The sequence below is a fragment of the Asterias rubens genome, chromosome 5 (assembly GCF_902459465.1).
Source record: "Asterias rubens chromosome 5, eAstRub1.3, whole genome shotgun sequence".
Taxonomy (NCBI): domain Eukaryota; kingdom Metazoa; phylum Echinodermata; class Asteroidea; order Forcipulatida; family Asteriidae; genus Asterias; species Asterias rubens.
The window spans coordinates 10,292,487-10,311,802 of NC_047066.1; the positions used below are offsets into that span (position 1 = coordinate 10,292,487).

The following is a 19,316-nucleotide window of genomic DNA, read 5'->3' on the forward strand; positions in this document are numbered from 1 at the left end:
CCGGTGGACATGTACATGTATGTGCGCGCGTAAGGGAGCGTGCAAGCACCCACGTATATTCAGCATGAACATTCACGTATTTTATGATTGCAGCGAATAATAACTGCCGAACCATGGCCAATGTGTTCCGTCGACGTGACCAAGCGTTTAATTTACTGCAAGGAAGGATTTGCACGGGGGCAGACACAACTGCATAGGCAAATGTGTCCGGGCGGACACAATTGCATTATGCAGCAGCGTCCGGGCGTACACGATTGCATATGCAAAACCGTCCGGCGGACATTATTGCATATGCAATAGTGTCCTCCAAATAGTATACAAATATTGAGGGTGTCATAGTTTTTACCATTGCACGAGTAAAAGCAGTCAATATTATTTTGTTTTATAACACCCCAAACATTTATAAATACTGTACTATTAAGTTACAGACATGAATGCTACAATCCACGGACGACGCGAATACAGATTGCGAAAACTTTAACTGTGCTGCATGTAGTGTCATGTAATCCGAAATGGTTACAGACTATAAATTTATCATCGTCGTGTCGCAACGGACGTCTGGGTACTGCACGCCGTGTGCTAGTCTTCGGACTAGCGCACGGCAAACCGGTGCACTATCACACGGCAAACCGATGCACTATCAGACGGCCGCCGTATAGTAAAACTAAGACATATCATGTGACGCGCTCTAAACCAATGAAAAGGCAGAATATTGGTACGGGGTGTTATAATATTGCATAGAGGACATAATTGCATGCGACACCGGTATATTAAACGCTACTAGCGGGAAACCCGCGGGTCCCGCTAGAGTTTCGCGCTTCTTTGATTTCACAAGGCACAAAGATTTATTTTAACTTTGTATCAATCTTAATTGTTAAGCAAAGAGTGACGTCACAATGACAATTACCCTGTCCTTGTTTGTGCTCCGTTGCGTTTACTTTTTTTCCGTGCCTTTTCTGTTTTCCTTTCCCATATGATTTCCCAAGCCCCGTTAATTTTTTCCCCGTTTTTATCCACCGTTCGCGCACTTTTACGCGTTTTTTTGCAATGTTTTTTGTTTTGTACAAATTCCTGTACTGCGAGTCCCGCTAGGCAGGACTGGGCAGTTAGCACATCTGCATAGCAGCTGCTACGCATAACAATGTGCGCTGTTGATGATCTGGGCCCAATTTCATGGCTCTGCTTACCGTAAGCACAGAATCGGCGCTTGCGGAAGCAGGGAATTCTGTGCTTACGGCAAGCGTATTTCACGGGTTAGCGGCGAATTTTGGCTTCTGCGTGTGCGTACTTCAAGTTACTAGGAATTCTACGCTTACAAGGCTAGCGCAGAAATTCGGCGCTTGCACGTAAGCGGGGAATCGCGATCGTAAGCTCAGAATTCGGCGGTTAGCAGAGCCATGAAATTGGGCCCTGATCATAAGGCAAGGGGGATGATGCTTTTCATCACATCAAGAAATCGGTGTTAGTGCTAGTTTACTGTCACTTTAAAAAGAATAACAATATTCAGGAAACAACCATCAAATTGCGTTTTAAAAAGACATTGTGAAGCACATATTGTGTGATACGTACACCAAACCAATCCATACTTTGAGAATAACTGATAATTAAGTGAATAAACTTCGGCTGGTTGTTGAAGTAACGGTAACCAAAGCTTAAAAATCATTTGTCACGTGCAATGAATGTCCAAAATTTAGTGCGTAAACTTTAAGGCATGTTTTACTAAGTTTGAAAGTAGAGGGATTGTGGAGGGGTGGGCAATATATCGCCGTAAAATAAAACACGAGTTCTCCAGGAATTGGCGGATATGGGCCATCGTACGTTTGAGATCACAAAACTTTATTAATTTCTGTACGTTCTTTTATGCGTAGTGTCAGTTTCAATACCAACAACTTATTTCAGGATTTCTACAACAATCTACAATTAAAAACATTAACCTTCAAGAGACGCTCATGAATTTTCTGCAACTAGAAAAATACTTCACACTAATTATGACAGAAAATGAAAAAAATAAAGGCAAGCCTGATCCAAAGACTAGACGTGATCCAAGCATGGTAGGCCAACTAGCCTTTTAAAGGCACTGGACACCTTTGGTAATTTTCAAAGACCAGTTTTTCTCACTTGGTGTATCTATCAAATATTTTAGTGAAAATTATTTCTTTCTCAAAAACTGTCACTTCAGAGGGAGCCGTTTCTCACAATGTTTTATACTAACAGCTCTCCATTGCCTTATTGTTAAAAAGTATAGTGTTTTAATGCAAACTATTTAACTAACACTAGTATAGAAATATTGACTGCTGTGATGAGGGCCACAGTTTAAAAAAAACAGACCTAAAAATGTGACATCAAAACCATGGCTATGCATAGTCATCATCACCTTAGGCCTATAGTTTTAACTGTTCCCCTCATAGCAGTCAATATTTTCATACTGTGTCTATGCAGTCCTGACCTAGCCTATGGCCTACATTAAATACTTGTGACAGTTTGTAAGGGAAGGTATACATTTTGGTAATCACTCCTAGAATTAATGCCAATCTAAATTATGCTTTTGATACTAAAAGCATTTTGACAAACATTTCACTTCGAAGTGTTAATGCCCCCAAAATTAACTCTGAGATTCCTGTATTCTTCCTGCATGGATATACTACTATTGTCCGGATTTTCAGCAATAATTACTTCAAAAAAAGTGACCACTTTTTGAAATCAAATTTTCACATATCTTGTATACATTTTATGTTAACGCAATCAAAAGGTTTATAAGACCAAGCTATACTTTGCCTTTCAAAAGCTATTACAGTGGGACATTACAATTGCCAGTTTATTCGTCCGAATTTGTGGCGATATCTCAAAAACGCATGTTAGTTTTATTGTATATATATTTTAAATAGGATTAAAACAATCAAACGGTTAAAAAAACATAGAGTAAAAAAGCTATTTCATGATTTCGTAATAATTAATTGGCAAAAAATATTGAAATCATGAAAGGAGGAATCGTGCCAGGATAAAATTTTACATTTTATGTAAAATTTAAAAATTTATAAAATTTAAAAATATATATAATTATTAGATAGCCTAGATATATAATTTATTTATCCATGACAGGGCAATTTATAATGGTCTTAAGATCAACCTAAAACAATATCAACCAATTCCATCAATAAACAAACTAATACTAAAGTTATAAAGGCAGCTAACATAACAAACTAAATAAATTTGCTTTATTATTATCGTTTGCAAGTTTGACTTGCACTAGAAAAGTAAAAACAATGTGAGAAATATAATATTAAAAAATAGCTATAGGTTAAAATGAAAACACAAAATACTAAAAAACATACTCTACTTTAGACTGAACAAAGAGTCTATCTACATGTTCATAGAAAGACCATTTAAGATAAAACTATTTTTTGGGCATACATGTTCATAGGCTACACCAGATATATTATATATTTTGGTCACATCACAAGGACGGGTTGGCGCAAGATATACGCTAAAAGAAATCCATTCGCAAACATATGTTGACTGTATGATAAAAAAATCTGTAATTACCAGAGGTCTGGCTTTGCTATAACACAAAGCTAATGGGAGACTTTCTGGGACGATAGAGGGCAGCAGACTTACCGGGTAAATCCATTGTTCTCAGAATTATGCGCATGTTCAGAACTACGTAAACAATGGGAATTTACCCGGTATGTCTGCTGCCGCCTAGCGTTGGAAAGTCTCCTATTGCAAAGGACATGGGTTCAAATCTCACCAAAGTAATATGCCTGTGATTTTGTTCATCGAGCTCAGGAAAATACTGAGTATACAGTGCTAACACACGTCATTGAATATTAAATGGGTAAAATCAAAATTTGTATACTTTTTCCCAAATGCAAATTTTCAAGATATTACGCTAAAAACAATCCATCAACAAAAAGTTATGTTGACTGTATGACAAAAAGCAGAGGCCTGGCTTTGCTATAACACACAAAGCTAATTTCGGCACAATTTGAAAGAGTTGCTTTAAAATTTCTGTTCTAGAATAACAAAGGTCGTGGGTTCGATTCCACCCAAGTAATATGCCTGTGATCTTTTTCACAGAGCTCGGGAAAGTACTGATAACACATGTCATTGTATATATGGGTAAAACCAAAATTTGTATTCTTTATCCCCGATGCAAATTTCCATGTATTAAAAGGAAACAAGACAAAACCTTCTGGCAAGATCTCAAGGTTTCAAAATTACAGCCAGCTTTTAACTGCATCAATGTCATAATTTCCACCACACAGAATGACTCCAACATTCTTCAAATTGCCATACTTGGATTTGAAATTCTCAGACATTACGGCAGCCACACCTACTCCCGCTGAAGGCTCGATGCACAGCTTCATGTTCTTCCAGACGAGCCTTGTACCTTCCTATATATTTGGGGGAAAAAAACAGATAAACCTCAAAACGTCAATGTTTATAAGATTTTTCTTTAACCTAAAGTGTAGGATTTGAAACTTTGCATGGTGGAAATACGATAAAGTATGGTTTGCGGTAACACCATGTAGTGATAATCTCTTAAAGATGCTATGTCAGATTTTTGTCCCCAAACATTAAAAAATACATCTTTTTGAGTGAATGGTATTTCAAAGAGTATCACCCGCTCTAACTTTTACTTTTATTGGTCAGAAACCATGACCAAAATTTAAAACGTTTCTTATAAAACAACTAAGAATTGGTCACGTGATATTAAAAATAATTTTGAGCACTTTATTTCACTGCTACTAATAATTGGCGGACTTTTTCGAGCAAATGGCTCAAATGAAAGCTTGTAACTTTCTCGAACCCCATCAAAATACCTATTGAATTTTAAATCAAAATTTTGGGGTCAAATCGGCAAAAGATCTGACATAGCATCTTTAATGAGCTGGCGTGGTTCTCAAAAGAACCCTAGGTTTCAACTTGGTTGCTCTATCAGTATGCTCCAATTGTCTTCTGGAGAAAGCATGTATTGTATTTTTAAATTACAATACACCACTAGGAGTAATTGCCCCTCATCATTGATGAGTATGGAGTTCAAGGTTCAAGGTTCATTTATTTTTCACAGTATCACAAAGTTTTGAACTACGAGACCTACTCCTTTTACATAGCACCAAGTAATGTTTCACAAGGTACTGTGGCACGATATGCAGCCAGTCAAACCAGGAACACCGGGGCTGAACCCCTTCTCTTTATGATTAGTGCACTGGGTTCTTTTACGTGTGTTACACAACACACGGGACCATCGGGTTTATGTTCCATCTGAAAAAAGCCCTCAACTTCTCATTTTATTTTTAAAAAAAATCAAAATTTTATTAAATGTTTTAAATAACCTTGATCTCATCATCGGTGACCGTGATGACATCATCAACCAGGTCCCTTATGATTGGCCAGGCCACATCACCCATCGATATGCGTAAACCGTCCGCCACCGTGGTAGGGTAGCAGTCCTGTTTGACGTGCTCCTTGGTCACGAATGACCTATAACAGTCGTTGGCTAGTTCTGGTTCCGCTGCAAACACTTTGATGCCTGGGCACAAAGTCTAAAAAAAAAAGGAAAAAACAGTAGGTGGGAACTTGAATTAATTTACACTAAAATGGAATAACACTGCAATAAAAAACATATAATTATTCTAAACATAATTAAAAGGCCTATAAATAGGCCTATAAATAGGCCTATAAATAAATAAATAAAATTAATAATAGTAATAAATCAATGAGACTTCTATAAACTAGAATACAAATACAATACTGGCAAATAAATGTATTAAAAAAATTAGCAGTCCAAGTGTCTGTTTGATTGGAAAGGAAGGACCCTACTCTGCACCACCCTCGACCCTTCTACATACTGCTGTTAAAATAGTGGATAATGTTTTGTTTTCCTCACACAATTCTCCAAGGGTGCATTCGACTAAATAAACAAGGACAAAATGGAGTATCAGCGTCATGATGTAGGCCCCTCAAAGTATCCAGACTGGACAGATTTGAGAGACAAACGAAAGGGGTACAGTGTTAATATTTAGTCAATGTGACCTGGGGTGGATTTCAAAGACTAGTCTTATCTGGAGATAGCACAAGTTACTTGAGGAGTTAAGGCCCGGTCCCACTGCAGCGATAACGAGAACGATGACGAGATCGACGCAAAGAGAACGCGTTCTATTGGTTGAATTGCTCCACGCAGAATACGGCTTTACGCACACGTTATCGTTATCGTTCTCGTTTTCGACCGGGCCTTTAGCCTTAGGTTCTGAATAACTCCTATAGAGTCCTAGGTCTAGTCCTAAGTTAGGACTATATTTGTGAAAACGACCCCAGAGGGTTGTTGACTTCCAACTTCAAATAGACCTATCTTGGATGACCTTAGCCCTAAAACAGACACCGAAGAACTCCTCTCTCCCCCTAGAAGAAAACCTTTGAAGGGAAGGTACACGTTTGGTAATTACTCAAAACAAATATTCACTTAAAAACTGACTTGGTAACGAGCATTGGAGAGATGTTGATAGTATTTAACACATTGTGGGAAACGACTCCCTCTAAAGTTATGAGGTTTTTGAGAAAGAGGTAATTTCTCACTACAATAATAAAAGACTTCTAGCTAGAAGTCTTTTATTCCTATCTGAAAGCACACAAATTCGTTGAACAAGAGTGTTTTTTCTTTCATCATTTTCTCGTAATTTTGATGACCGATTGAGCCCAAATTTTCACAGGCTTGTTATTTTATGCATATGATGGGATACACCAAGTGAGAAGACTGGTCTTTGACAATTACCAAACGTGTACCTTCGCTTTAAATTTTGGTTTTAAACTGAACACATTATGAATAAAATGGCAACACACAGTGTAAGTGAAACCAAAATTAATATTCTTTATCGATCCCGATGCAAATTTCCATCTAATAAATATTGCAGTACCAGCAACTAAAATAAAGGATTTTAATTGCCTCTAGCTACCAAGCAATATCGATGTCGAGTTGGTAAGACACTGCTCTAGAAATGCAAATGTGGTGGGTTTGAATCCCACCCGAGTAACATGCCTGTGATATTTTTTTTCACAGAGCTCAGGAAAGTACCGAGTACACAGTGCTATTACACATCGATGTATATGGGTAAAACCAAAATGAGTATTCTTTACCCCCTGATGCAAATTTCCATCTTTATATTACTGTTGTGTATCTTTTTATTCAATGGTCCTTGTCTAATGATTTAAAAACAATGGTATTCGTGGGAGCTCTCTTATAAAAGAGTCTTCCTCTCTCACTAGTTATGTAACAAAGCTTTTTCTCTCCTTCAATACTTATCTATTTACTTTTGTCGTCTTCAGTTAGCCTAACATTTTATTGTTTGTATTTTGTCGTCAGTATTTTTTGTAATGTCATTGTTCGTTTTGTCCCTGTTGTCCGTGTTTCTTCTTCACTGTTTGTTTGTTTGTCTACTGGTATAAAGGCTGTTTACTACAAGCCTCGGCTTACTCTAACAGCCTCCTGACTCCCTCCTCCCTTGTACATAGTTAATTCCTAGTTATTTATTTATTATTTGCATTAACATTATATTCATTTTGTATACTTATAACATGTGGTTTTGATTTTGTTATCTTTCTCAGTACTGATAATAATAATAATAATAATAATATTTAAATATTTATAATTTATACTGATCAATTATTGTACTATTTTTCAACGAGAGAATGGAACAAACGTCATATTAAATTGAATTTTCTGTTTACCTTTGCTGCAATAATCACTCCAGACAGCATCCCACCCCCTCCAACTGGAACAACGATGGCATCTAGCTTGTTATCCGTCTGAAATGAAACACATTACATTCAAGGACATCATTAGGGGGACAAACCAGGCTAGACAATTAATAATACAGTCATGTATTACATGTATGGTGGAGGGATACAAGTCTCTATTGCAGGCATGACTTTTTGGCCCATGGAAACAAGTAGGAGTATTTTATTGAGTACAAGGGCTGCCCAGTGACCTTCATGTACACATGGTAGAAGCTCCATCACAATTTTCAGGCTATTTAATCACAATGCTGCAGTGCGAAGGCCGTACCAGTCGAAACCAGATCTACGTAAGAAGAATATCATGACATTTAAAAATGTTCTCTACATTTTCTAAGGAGATGATATGCTTTTGTTCTTTTGCTCTTTAAAGGCAGTGGACACTTGGTAATTACTCCAAATAATTATCAGCATAAAACCTAATTTGGTAACGAGTAATGGGGAGCTGTTGATAGTATAAAACATTGTGAGAATCGGCTCCCTCTGAAGTGATGTAGTTTTGGAGAAAGAAGTAATTTTCCACGAATTTGATTTCGAGACCTCAAGCTTAGAATCTGAGGTCTTGAAATCAAGTATCTGAAAGCACACAACTTCGTGTGACAAGGGTGTTTTTTCTTTCATAGTTATCTCGAAACTCCGACGATCAATTGAGCTCAAATTTTCACAGGTTTGTTATTTTATGCATCTGCTGAGATACACCAAGTGAGAAGACTGGTCTTTGACAATTACCAAAATGTGTCCAGTGTTTTTAACTTATGGCAAAATGGTGTAAACTGCAATTGTATTTGATAACCTTTCAGAATAAAAAAATGTCTCTACATTTTCTAAGGAGATGCTTTTGTTCTTTTGCTCTTTAACAACTTGAAGCTGATACAACATCATGCCTGATATTTCACAGAGGCAACACAGGTGGTTGCCATGCCCCCTGGCAATTGCCTTGGTGCCCTTGAATTGCTCAAGCAGAAATTTAAAATTTCGACATAGGGTGCCCTTTACCCAAGGTAAAAATTCCCTTGGTGCCCTTGCCCCTTGCAAAAACAAAGCATACAGGCATGTAACAATACTTATTTTCCCTGGTAAACAGTCTACCTGGTGTAGCAGCTCAGTACACATGGTTCTCTGCCCGGCCATGATGTCATGATGTTGTGAAGACGACGCATAAACAGCTCCTCTCTCTTTCACCACCACATCTTTGGCTGCGATACGACCCTGTAACAAAGCCAAGAATTGTTTGAAACTGAACAATTACACTGAGTTAATTTTGTGGTATGCCTTACAGGAAAGCTTTACTAAAGATATTCAAAGTTTCTCAGCAAAAACTTGGAACTTATACATCCTTTTCACCAGTTTGTGTATTTAAATTAAATTACTTGGGTCATTATACTAAATGGATGAGCAGTTAATCTGGCTGGGGCAGTCAGCAGCCCTACTGGTTTGTGCATAATCAATTTAAGCTCACTGTTTGGAAAAAGAACTACATGGAGATAACAGATATTAATTGTCAGATTAAAATGAGCTTTTAATTGTCTAGCCCCTTTCTTTAGTGGTGCTTTACGGTAATGGTTTATAAGAATGTCAAGTGGTGTAAAATGAAGCTCATCATGAGAATGTATGAGTGGCGTTCTTGATGCTTCAGGGAGGCAGTGAAGGCGAGACACAACAATTAGCAAAATGTACAATTTTGTGGGACTCGACAATAAATGAGGCACTAAAAAGAAAAGACCATTGGGGACACCGTTTTACAGGAAACTCGGAGGCAACTTGCTACAGGAACATTTTGGTAGCACATGAGTAACTTGAAATCAAGTCTACACTAAATGCTATAAATGCTCTTTTTTTATTTTATTTGCTTGTATCTCATCCCAACCTCTTCAGTTGATTCACACAATATGACTTCAGCTCCATATTCCTTGACTGCATCCTGCTTACACTGAGGGGAGTTCTCGGGCATGACCACATAAGCCTCCACACCAAGAAGTTTAGAGGCCAAGGCCAGACCTTGGGCAAAGTTTCCACTGCTATGCGTTGTGACACAGGGCAGGGGACCGTCCTTTGACTTCTCCAGGAGTATCGATAAGAAGTTTACAGCTCCTCTGAACTTTTAAAAAGAAAACATAAGTAGGGGTGTTAAACGTTCAGGTAATAGTGATTTATGAGGTCTTCAATGCTACTTTCTCAAGTTGGTTGTATTGCAGATAAAAACAATTCTGTCAAGTATAAATGCTGGTATAAACTTATTAACCATGCAATCAAACTTAAAAGTTTGCCTTCTACCGAGCTAAACAGTAAAGCAATCAAACTTAAAAGTTTGCCTTCTACCGAGCTAAACAGTAAAGCCCGGTTCAACTGGGTTCAGAATTCCTGATAATGCGAATGCAAAGCGATTTTGATGTCACAACTCTATTTTCGTTGCAAATAATTAACAAGATAGGAGCACAGCTCAACTATGGCAAATTATTTGTTGCAAATTTGTGACAACAATATTCGCTTGGCATTCGCAGGAAGTATGGACCTGGCTTTATACTCAAAAGATACACAGATTGTCTCATGCAGGATTTGATTCTGCTGCAATAATTGTAGTAATGAGAATTGAAAGGAAGAATCAAGGGTCAGTCCATCTACCTCCATGGTCAGTCACACTGCAGCCATAACGAAAACTGATAACAGTCACGACGCAAAGAATAAGAAAACGCATTCTAATGGTAGAAGTGCTCACACTTATTCAACCAATCTAGGACGTGCATTGTGACATGATCGTTATCTCTGCAGTGTCACTGTGTCTGGCCCTTCAGACTGCAAAAAATCTTTACTTTAAAGGACCCCGTCCGTTGAAACAGTTCACATTTAAAGAAGAGATTTCTCCCCGCCTTGGCGTCCATTCGACGTGATGTCATGACAGGAGTGAAGTTGGCAATGCCTTTGATGCGCTGCTCTGCAGCTCTGATGTCATCCAGACAAAATGGCTGCTTCAACAATAATCCACTCATTTTGCTGGATGCCATATCTCAATCTGTACAATCTATGGACAGTGAGAAATGATCAAAAGCACTATTAAATTTTAATAAACCATAAAACCCTTCCGCTTCTACGACACCCTATTGAATAAAGCCTTTAAAGGGACACATTTTAGATCATGGAATTACCAGAAGCAACAGTCGCCTCAACTCAGGGCCCAATTTCATAAAGCTTTATAGCCACAAAAAAAAACTGCTTAACAAATGTATTTGCTAAGCAAAAAAAGAGTGGTACATTCAGATCACAACAACAATCCGACACTGCAGTGACAAGTCACAACGTAAACTTCTGATTACTAGTCACTCGTGGATCAGGGGTGGATTTCACAAAGGTAGTCCTAACTTCTTTTTAGGACTAGTCCTAGGCAATGCTAAGAGATAGGACCAGTCCTAAGTTAGGATGAGTTACTGGTCCTAACTTAGGACTGGTCCTATCTCTTAGCATTGCCTAGGACTAGTCCTAAGTATGGTTAGGACTACCTTTGTCATTGTGAAATCCACCCCTGCCTGGAACATTTTATAAAATAATGTCTGTTGACATTTTTAAGTTAAAAATGTCAACAGACATTTATTAAATTTAAATTATGTAAACGGCTCAACAGACATTACACAAATTATGGAAATACAACTAGAGCTACAAGGTACTAAAAAAATTGTGTGATTCTTGCACTTGCAATTGCAGACTATTGCAGGCCGTGTCCGAAACGACGACTTCGGCTACAGCTACGTCTAGATCAGCGAGTCTACCAGTGTTGAAGAATAGGCAGACGCGCGCGATCTAGCCGTAGCTGTAGCCGAAGTCGCCGTTTCGGACACGGCCTAATTCAGAATCAGGACTCACGTATTTTGTTGACGTCGTTTGAACAAAATTCCCAAATTAATGGTTTATGACTAGGGCGCCACCAAGGGGTCGTTTCTAAAAAGTAAACAAGCTTTTACAAAAAAAATGTAAAATTTCGTATGAAGACGCCCTCTTTTGACTCATTATTCCCTGCCCAACCATCCCGTGTGCACGAAGAGGTCGAGAGTGCCACCGAGTTTCAGTAGGGTAAATATGATTAATGCCACCTTTTTATTAAGATTTAAAACAGTCATTTGACTGCTAGTGTCTATAACATGTTGCTGTTAAATATAGATCTTGCATTGATTGCCATGCATTAATTAATGGTTCCTAGTCCTAACTAGGGTCGATTTCACAAAGAGTTAAGACTAGCCCCATAATTATAAATCGGTCCAATCATGGAGGAATCCAATCCACTCCGTATCCTTGGCCCCAGCACCACTGATATCAAAACCTTTCGCTTCCTTGAAAAACCATTTGCAACGTTCTGCATCATGAAAATTACCCATCTAATGCTTCAGAAGTTGCAGATAGCACTACACTTGGAATAGTTCAAATAGGTAACACAGATTTTGAGTAAAAATCAAGTGAATTTTGCGTGTGAATTTTCTCAACTAATGCTCTTTTATAGGATTTGAGGCATTGCATGGTGAGGTATCAATGTATATTTGGTTTGCGGTAACACCATGTGTGTATCTACTTGCCAGGTAGAGTTGTTCTTAGGGAACTGTCTTGCTTTATTCTACTGCCGAGGAGTAGATAATCGGAGGTTCGGGAGACTTCTCAGTTTTTTTTCATCAGCAGCATTTGGCATACGATCCTACCACCCTCCTACTCTAACAACCCCCAACCTACTGGCACCCCTCACTGCACCCGAGAGGTTTCTCACACAATGGCCAACCCTAACAATAGCCCTGAGCCCGCCAACCACACAACCAATCAGAGCATTGATTGACCTGCGGTGGATCCACTGAACCCCTATAAATAAGCCCACTCTTCTCTTATCTCTTCAGTCTCCTGACGATGACTAGAGCAAGCTAGTCGAAACATTGAGACCAATTTCAGAACTGACTCCGCGGCAGTACAGTTAATTACGATCCTATAAGCTAAAGTAGTAGTCCAGTCTAATTTCTATACCATCCGCCCTGGTAATAGTTAAAAAGCAGGACAGTTCTTTTCAGAACTGAGAAGTCTCCCGAACCTCCGATTATCTACTCCTCCGCAGTAGAATAAAGCAAGACAGTTCCCTAAGAACAACTCTACCTGGCAAGTAGATACACACATGGTGTTACCGCAAACCAAATATACATTAATGCTCTTTTATTTACCGCTAATACCGATATGCCGATTGTCCCCCGACCGTGCGCAGATTTTTTTCCCAGGACAAGTTTGTAGAACCATCTGCACACGTTCGTCCTGGGAAGAAAAGATACTCAATCCGTGCTTCGTGTACAAACATATGGAAACGCGTCTGGGAACTACAAAGAATGGGTCCCCAATCCATGCTGTGTGTACAAACATATGGACACGCGTCTGGGAACTACGAAGAATAGTTCCCAGACGCGTGTCCGTATAAATTTGTACATGAAGCGCGGATTGGGTATCTTTTCTTCCCAGGACGAACGTGTGCAGATGGTTCTGCGCACGGTCGGGGGACAATCGGCATATCGGCATTATTAGTGGTAAAAGAGCGTTAGTTGAGAAAATTCACACGCAAGATTCACTTGATTTTTACTCAAAATCTGTGATACCTATTTGAACAATTCCAAGTGTAGTGGTATCTGCAACTTCTGAAGCATTAGATCGGTAAGTTTCATGATGCAGAACTTTGCAGATGGTTTTTCAAGGAAGCGAAAGGTTTTGATATCAGTGGTGCTGGGGCCAAGGATACGGAGTGGATTGGACCGATTTATGGGGCTAAGTTAAGACTAGTCTTATCTCGAGGTGAGATGGGCATAGGATGAGTTTGCAACAATTCAACTAAATTTATTTTCTCAAAGAAAATAAAACCAAAAGTTTTGTTGGTCTTCAACGCTTCTCTGCATTTTCCTGGACAATTTTAAGGGGCACTTTTGACATTCTTTGTATCAACTTGATGCTAATTAAAGGCATAATGTGATTAAATTACTCAAATGTGCAACCAATACTTTTATTTATTAAGGTTTCTCAGAACTTGGAGTTAAACATTTACCATATTCAACTTCCACTAAAACCTGTATATATAACTCAGTGTGACTAATTTTTGTTTTGTTTTTTTGTTAAACCAAACTACAGGAATTTGGAAAGCGGTATTTGCAGTCTGATTTTGCCGTTTGTGAAGATCGAGACAAAATAAGATGTTTGTGAAAGTGGCTATTACAGTCGCTTTGGCAGCCGCTATTTGCTGGCATTTTGGATTTTACCAGTTAGAAGACATCACCTCAACGATTAAAAACGGACTGAATAATGCTGTGGGGAACTCTAAAAACACTGCACAACCTGCACCCTCGGCTGCATCCACAAAGGAAGACTTTACACCCCCATCCTCAATAGTGGAACAACCCACTAGACTTCTAAGTAAGGAGGAGTTGGGCCACTTCAATGGCGAGGAGGGGAGCAGGGGTCTGTATCTGGCCGTGTATGGCCAGGTGTTTGATGTGGAGAAAGGGGCGAGGCATTACGGCCCCGGTGGGGGGTATGAATTCTTCTCGGGTCGCGACGCAACAAGAGCGTTTGTCACCGGAGAATTTAACGAGGAAGGCTTGGGAGATGACGTGGAAGACTTCAGTCCTAAGCAGATGATGGAAGTAAATACGTGGGTTGAGTTTTACAAGAAAGAGTACACACATATCGGTAGGTGGTAAAAAAGACAGACAACTCGAAAACAGTGCCAAATCCGTGCCACATTTTCAATGGAATTGTATAACCTTTTCAATGACTATTGGATTTGTTTTCCCTATTTGAAAAAAGGGGTTCTTAGCTACATGTAGTTCAGCCATAGTTAGCATTTACTGTTTAAACACAAAAATTCAAGCCAACATTTCATTGCTGTTTGCTGGGTCATGTTAGCTTTGCTGACCATGGTACATGAGCAGGGTTCGATGTCACAAAGATTGTTCTAATTTAGGACTAGTCCTAGGACTCTTGAGGATTTTCTTAAAACTTGAAGCTAGTCCTAAGTTAGGACAAGTTGATCGTTCTAATTCGAGATAGGACTAGGCTCATCTCTTTGTGAAATCTACACCTGGGCTTTTGTGTTGGAACCTACATTTTTTGCCTATGAAGGATGTATTGATTTTGTTGAATAAAGATTGATTGAACAACGTTTTGAACATCTTGTTATTGAAGGAAAAGTCGTTGGGAGGTTCTATGATGCCAATGGGGAGCCAACGGAGGCGTATCGGCAAGCTGAGATGGTGTTGGAGGAGGGGAGGCAAGAGAAGGACAAGGAGGATGCTGAGAACAGAAGATACCCTCCTTGTAACTCATCTTGGAATCAACAAGAAGGGAGCAAAGTCTGGTGCTCTGATCAAAGGTAGGAAGACATTTTGTTGGTCCATTTCTTTTTACAGGTTACGTATCTTCATAGTTTTGGGTTAAAGACACTGGACACTATTGGTAATTGTCAAAGACCAGTCTTCTCACTCGGTGTATCTCAACATATGCATAAAATAACAAACTTGTGAAAATTTGAGCTCAATCGGTCGTCGAAGTTGCGAGATAATAATGAAAGAAAAAAACACCCTTGTCACAAGAAGTTGTGTGCTTTCAGATGCTTGATTTCGAGACCTCAAATTCTAAATCTGAGGTCTCAAAATCAAATTCGTGGAATATTACTTCTTTCTTGTAATTATTGTAACTAGACACGAACCAATTTTCTCAAGCTCCATGCTGATAACTTTTCTAAGACAGACTCGGTGCATAATATTTCTTTTAAATAATATTTACGGTTCGTCTTCTTTTTTTCTTCTTCTTTAAAGCGGTGGAATTGTTCGAGGCTGGGTAGGTTTGCCCAGACGTTACTTTCTTCCTGGCTCCAAAAACTGGAAATGTGTTTGTGTTCACGATCGAGACCTAAGTAACCCACACATGAAGGTATTTGAAGGATGCGGACCAAGCGACATCTCATGTAAAATGAATTGAAAGCTTTGTTGGTATGTATTTTTTTAGTGATTCACACGTACATGTAAGACCATTTCTCAAAAGCGAGCTTGCATTACAAGTAAAAGACAATCAGAGTCCAACAAGTTGGGTGTGGAATTACCTTTATGGTTCTTATTCTAAAGACCTTCTGGCCCAATTTCATAGAGCTGCTTAGCGGCAAGCAAATTTTCGTGCTTACTGTAGAAGAAAACATTGCTGCTAAAGTGCAAGCATATTTCACAGGTTAGCAAGAAAATTAGGCGGCCATCTTGCACGCTCCCATGAATTTGTATTGTTCTGTCATTAATTTTTTTGCAATAAGCATCGGAAGGTTAGCATGCCTTTTCGTGTGCTTACGAACAGTAAGCACATAATATGCAAGCAGCACTATGAAATGGAAATCGCCCAGTGAGCACAAAATCGGCTGCTAAGCAGCTCTATGAAATTGAGCCTGTGTAACCTTTCCTTACACTATGTACATTCATAAGTTCAAGGACTTTTCTGGCAGGCAAGATAGTACACTGGCTATATGTGAAATTGTACATTTTGTGTCATAAATTTCCATGTAAATTCAAGAGTTCTAAAACAGAAACGGGTTTAAAAAAAAATTTGCGATGGTCCCCTTTCTACATATCGAAAGTTCATAATTTAGACAGTGCAATCTCCATACAATATCAGATTAAATGTTTTCTTCATTTCGGCTGTGTACAAATCATGGGTGCAGGAAGTCCAGGCTCTGTGACTCTTTTGAAAACATGTGATGTTTATACTATTTTTTTATACTGTGCATGCAGACAATGTAGTTGTTGTTGGATTATCTCTAAGAGGAAGGGAAATGCCCAATATGATAAAAAGTTTCTAACCTCACTTTAAAACGGAGCAAATTGCCATTATATTCAATACCACTTCAGTCCAAAATTTATCAACATCCAAAACATCTGATGACATCATTCTGAGAAAAATGGGTTCTCTTTGTATGAGGATGGATTGGTTCATTCCTGGCTTTTACAGAGTGTAATTTGAAACATTATTGGATTTCAACAACTAATGGGTCTATGCGTTCCAATATTTTGTCGAAAAAAAGCTCAAATTCAGGGCCGTTTCGGCTAAATATCATTGTAAGTCTGGAATAAACCAAAACATCCCGTACAAAAATGTACAGAGCCATTTTTTCCAGATCGATGTCATAGGATGTATTGGATGTTGTGTCATGTTGAATAAAATTAGCAATTTACACTTTTTTAACGCAAGGCTAGAGAATTCCCCCCCCCCCCCTCCCTCAAATATGTGGCCTCTTTCTATTGGAGAATGGGTATGACACGGCATTGAATTTGACATTTCCCTTGCTCTGAAACAGGCAATAAAATAACTTGAAAACATTGTGTCATTCAAACAATACTGTCTTAGATGTTGACTTACACTACAGTACTATTCAAGATAATGTTTGTATATTTATGTTCAAAATTTAAATTTAAAAGTATATACACTTTTTGAGACATATTTTTATAAATTATTCAAATCTACTCTCCGATATTTTCTATGTTTGACCTTACTGTTTACAGCAAGAAACTCAGTACACTCAATCATTCAGTAAAATATCAAAATCATGCTTTCACATTCGTCAAAAATACCTCTCGTCAATATATTCATAACTATTTCTAAAATTGGCACAAATATTGTTAAAAAAATGTATTATCTACAACACTTCAATTTGGGGGTGAACATTATATAAGTGTAGACATTTTTGTCAAAATATCTCCCTCAAAAACCATTTAGGCGTGAGGTTTATGTGAAAAGCTGTTTTTAAAAAGGGACGTTTCAGATGTTCAAGGACACTCTTTAACTCTTCTTCTATTCATCCTATTGTTCTTTAGTATTACAAAAGAGGGTGCCAGAAGAATTAAATATTAAAGGGTCTGGGAACTTTTTGTTGGACACAAAACACAATGTCCACAGATAATACATTAAACAACTTAAACTGTTTGAAGATAATGATGGTAGAAAGCTTCCCTTAAAATATTACTTACTGAGGTAAATCTGTGGACATTGTGTTACAAAAAGTACCCAAACCCTTTAAAGGGTGAACAAATAAGAAACAACAGTTTTATCAATTCTTTAAAGCCACTGCACACTATTGGTAATTGTCAAAGACCAGTCTTCTCACTTGGTGTATCTCAACATATGCATAAAATAACAAACCTGTGAAAATTTGAGCTCAATTAGGTCTTCGAAGTTGCGAGATAATAATGAAAGAAGAAAAAAACCTTGCCACGCAAAGTTGTGTGCTTTCAGATGCTTGATGTTGAGACCTCAAATTCTTAACCTGAGGTCTCAAAATCAATTCCCATAAAATTACTTCTTTCTCACTTCAGAGGGCGCCGTTTCTCACAATGTTTTATACTATCAACCTCTCCCCATTACTCGTTACCAAGTGATGTTTTATGCTAATAATTATTTTGAGTAATTACCAATAGTGTCCACTGCCTTAACTCAAATTATCAAAGCATTGAATATAAAATGTTAAACTTTACACCTATACTTACAGGGGTATCACTCATGAAATCAGAACTTTGTTACAGCGCCCCCTTGTGCTGTATATTCACTTACCAAATAGACCCCTTGCATTATGCGAAAATGCTACAAGGATGCTGAGCTCACGTGCACCTTTTTTAGCACAAAGAACAGCTATTGTCCAATCATTTGCCTCATTTTACCCCAGTGAGGGCGCTTTTTTACCACAGTGAGTGCGCTTTTTTGAACGTATGACGTAACTTGCAAGGGGTCCATCTATTATTTTCCCTAAAACAATAGTTGTTTTAAAAAATAGCCCATTTTGTTGTAACTGTTTTTAATATCAACTTGAATTAATTGTTTATCTTTTAAAAAAGGTTCTACTTGTACAGTAATTTTTCAGACATTGAAAAATGTGTGTAAAATACAGACAATATTAATATTGCCTTGAATCGGTCGAGTTGGTCTTTTAAAAGCGTTTGTAACCGTTTGTTATAAAATGCATATGGTTAGAAAGATGTTTTAAAAGTAGAATACAATGATCTACACAAATATGTCTCGAAATTGCGTGGTTCTCTTTTTACCTCGTCGACTAACATGGTCGGCCATTTGTGGGAGTCAAATTTTTGACTCCCATAAATGGCTGACCGTGTTAGTTCGCAACGTAATAGGAAAACCGTGCAAATTTAGAGTGATACTTGTGTGGATCATTATATTCTACTTTTAAAACATCTTTATTGCCATATGCATTTCATAACAAACGGTTTCAAACACTTTTCAAAGACCAACTCGTCCGATCCAAGGCAACGTAGTCCTTTAAAGTGCATGGAATGATTATATGTATTTATATCTTGTTGATATTTTCATTAAAACTTCATTTCAGTGGATTTATTAAGTATGGAGTTCACATTTCATAAAATTATGTAATAATTTGTTTCAAATTTTCTTTTTTTCAATGAGCAGTGTCTAGACCCTTGTTGACCCACTGAATCTGGGACTTCTGGTTCTACCATTGTTTGAGAAAGAGAGAGAGAGGT

The 19,316-nt window shown here is 38.1% G+C and overlaps 2 protein-coding genes across 6 annotated transcripts; one reads left to right on the top strand and one right to left on the bottom strand.

Annotated features, from left to right (window-relative positions):
* Positions 1–4,087: 4,087 nt before the first annotated feature.
* On the bottom strand, positions 4,088–11,722 carry LOC117290569 (serine racemase-like). 5 transcript variants are annotated; one of them, XM_033772017.1, is made up of 7 exons: positions 11,647–11,722; positions 10,602–10,810; positions 9,659–9,889; positions 8,881–9,000; positions 7,726–7,803; positions 5,337–5,546; positions 4,088–4,394 (listed from the first exon to the last, which is right to left on the bottom strand). In XM_033772017.1, the coding sequence occupies exons 2-7, from the start codon at positions 10,791–10,793 to the stop codon at positions 4,218–4,220; spliced, it is 1,008 nt and encodes a 335-aa protein (XP_033627908.1). In that variant the 5' UTR covers positions 10,794–10,810; positions 11,647–11,722; the 3' UTR covers positions 4,088–4,217. The 5 variants fall into 5 exon arrangements, with proteins under 5 accessions (XP_033627908.1, XP_033627911.1, XP_033627909.1 ...); XM_033772020.1 differs by lacking the exon at positions 11,647–11,722 and adding an exon at positions 11,476–11,545; XM_033772018.1 differs by lacking the exon at positions 11,647–11,722 and adding an exon at positions 11,456–11,524.
* A 77-nt stretch (positions 11,723–11,799) lies between these two features.
* Positions 11,800–16,367, top strand: LOC117290570 (neuferricin-like). Its single transcript, XM_033772022.1, has 4 exons — positions 11,800–11,853; positions 13,921–14,478; positions 14,974–15,160; positions 15,606–16,367. Exons 2-4 carry the CDS (start codon positions 13,983–13,985, stop codon positions 15,766–15,768), a joined length of 846 nt encoding a protein of 281 aa, XP_033627913.1. The 5' UTR covers positions 11,800–11,853; positions 13,921–13,982; the 3' UTR covers positions 15,769–16,367.
* Positions 16,368–19,316: the final 2,949 nt, after the last annotated feature.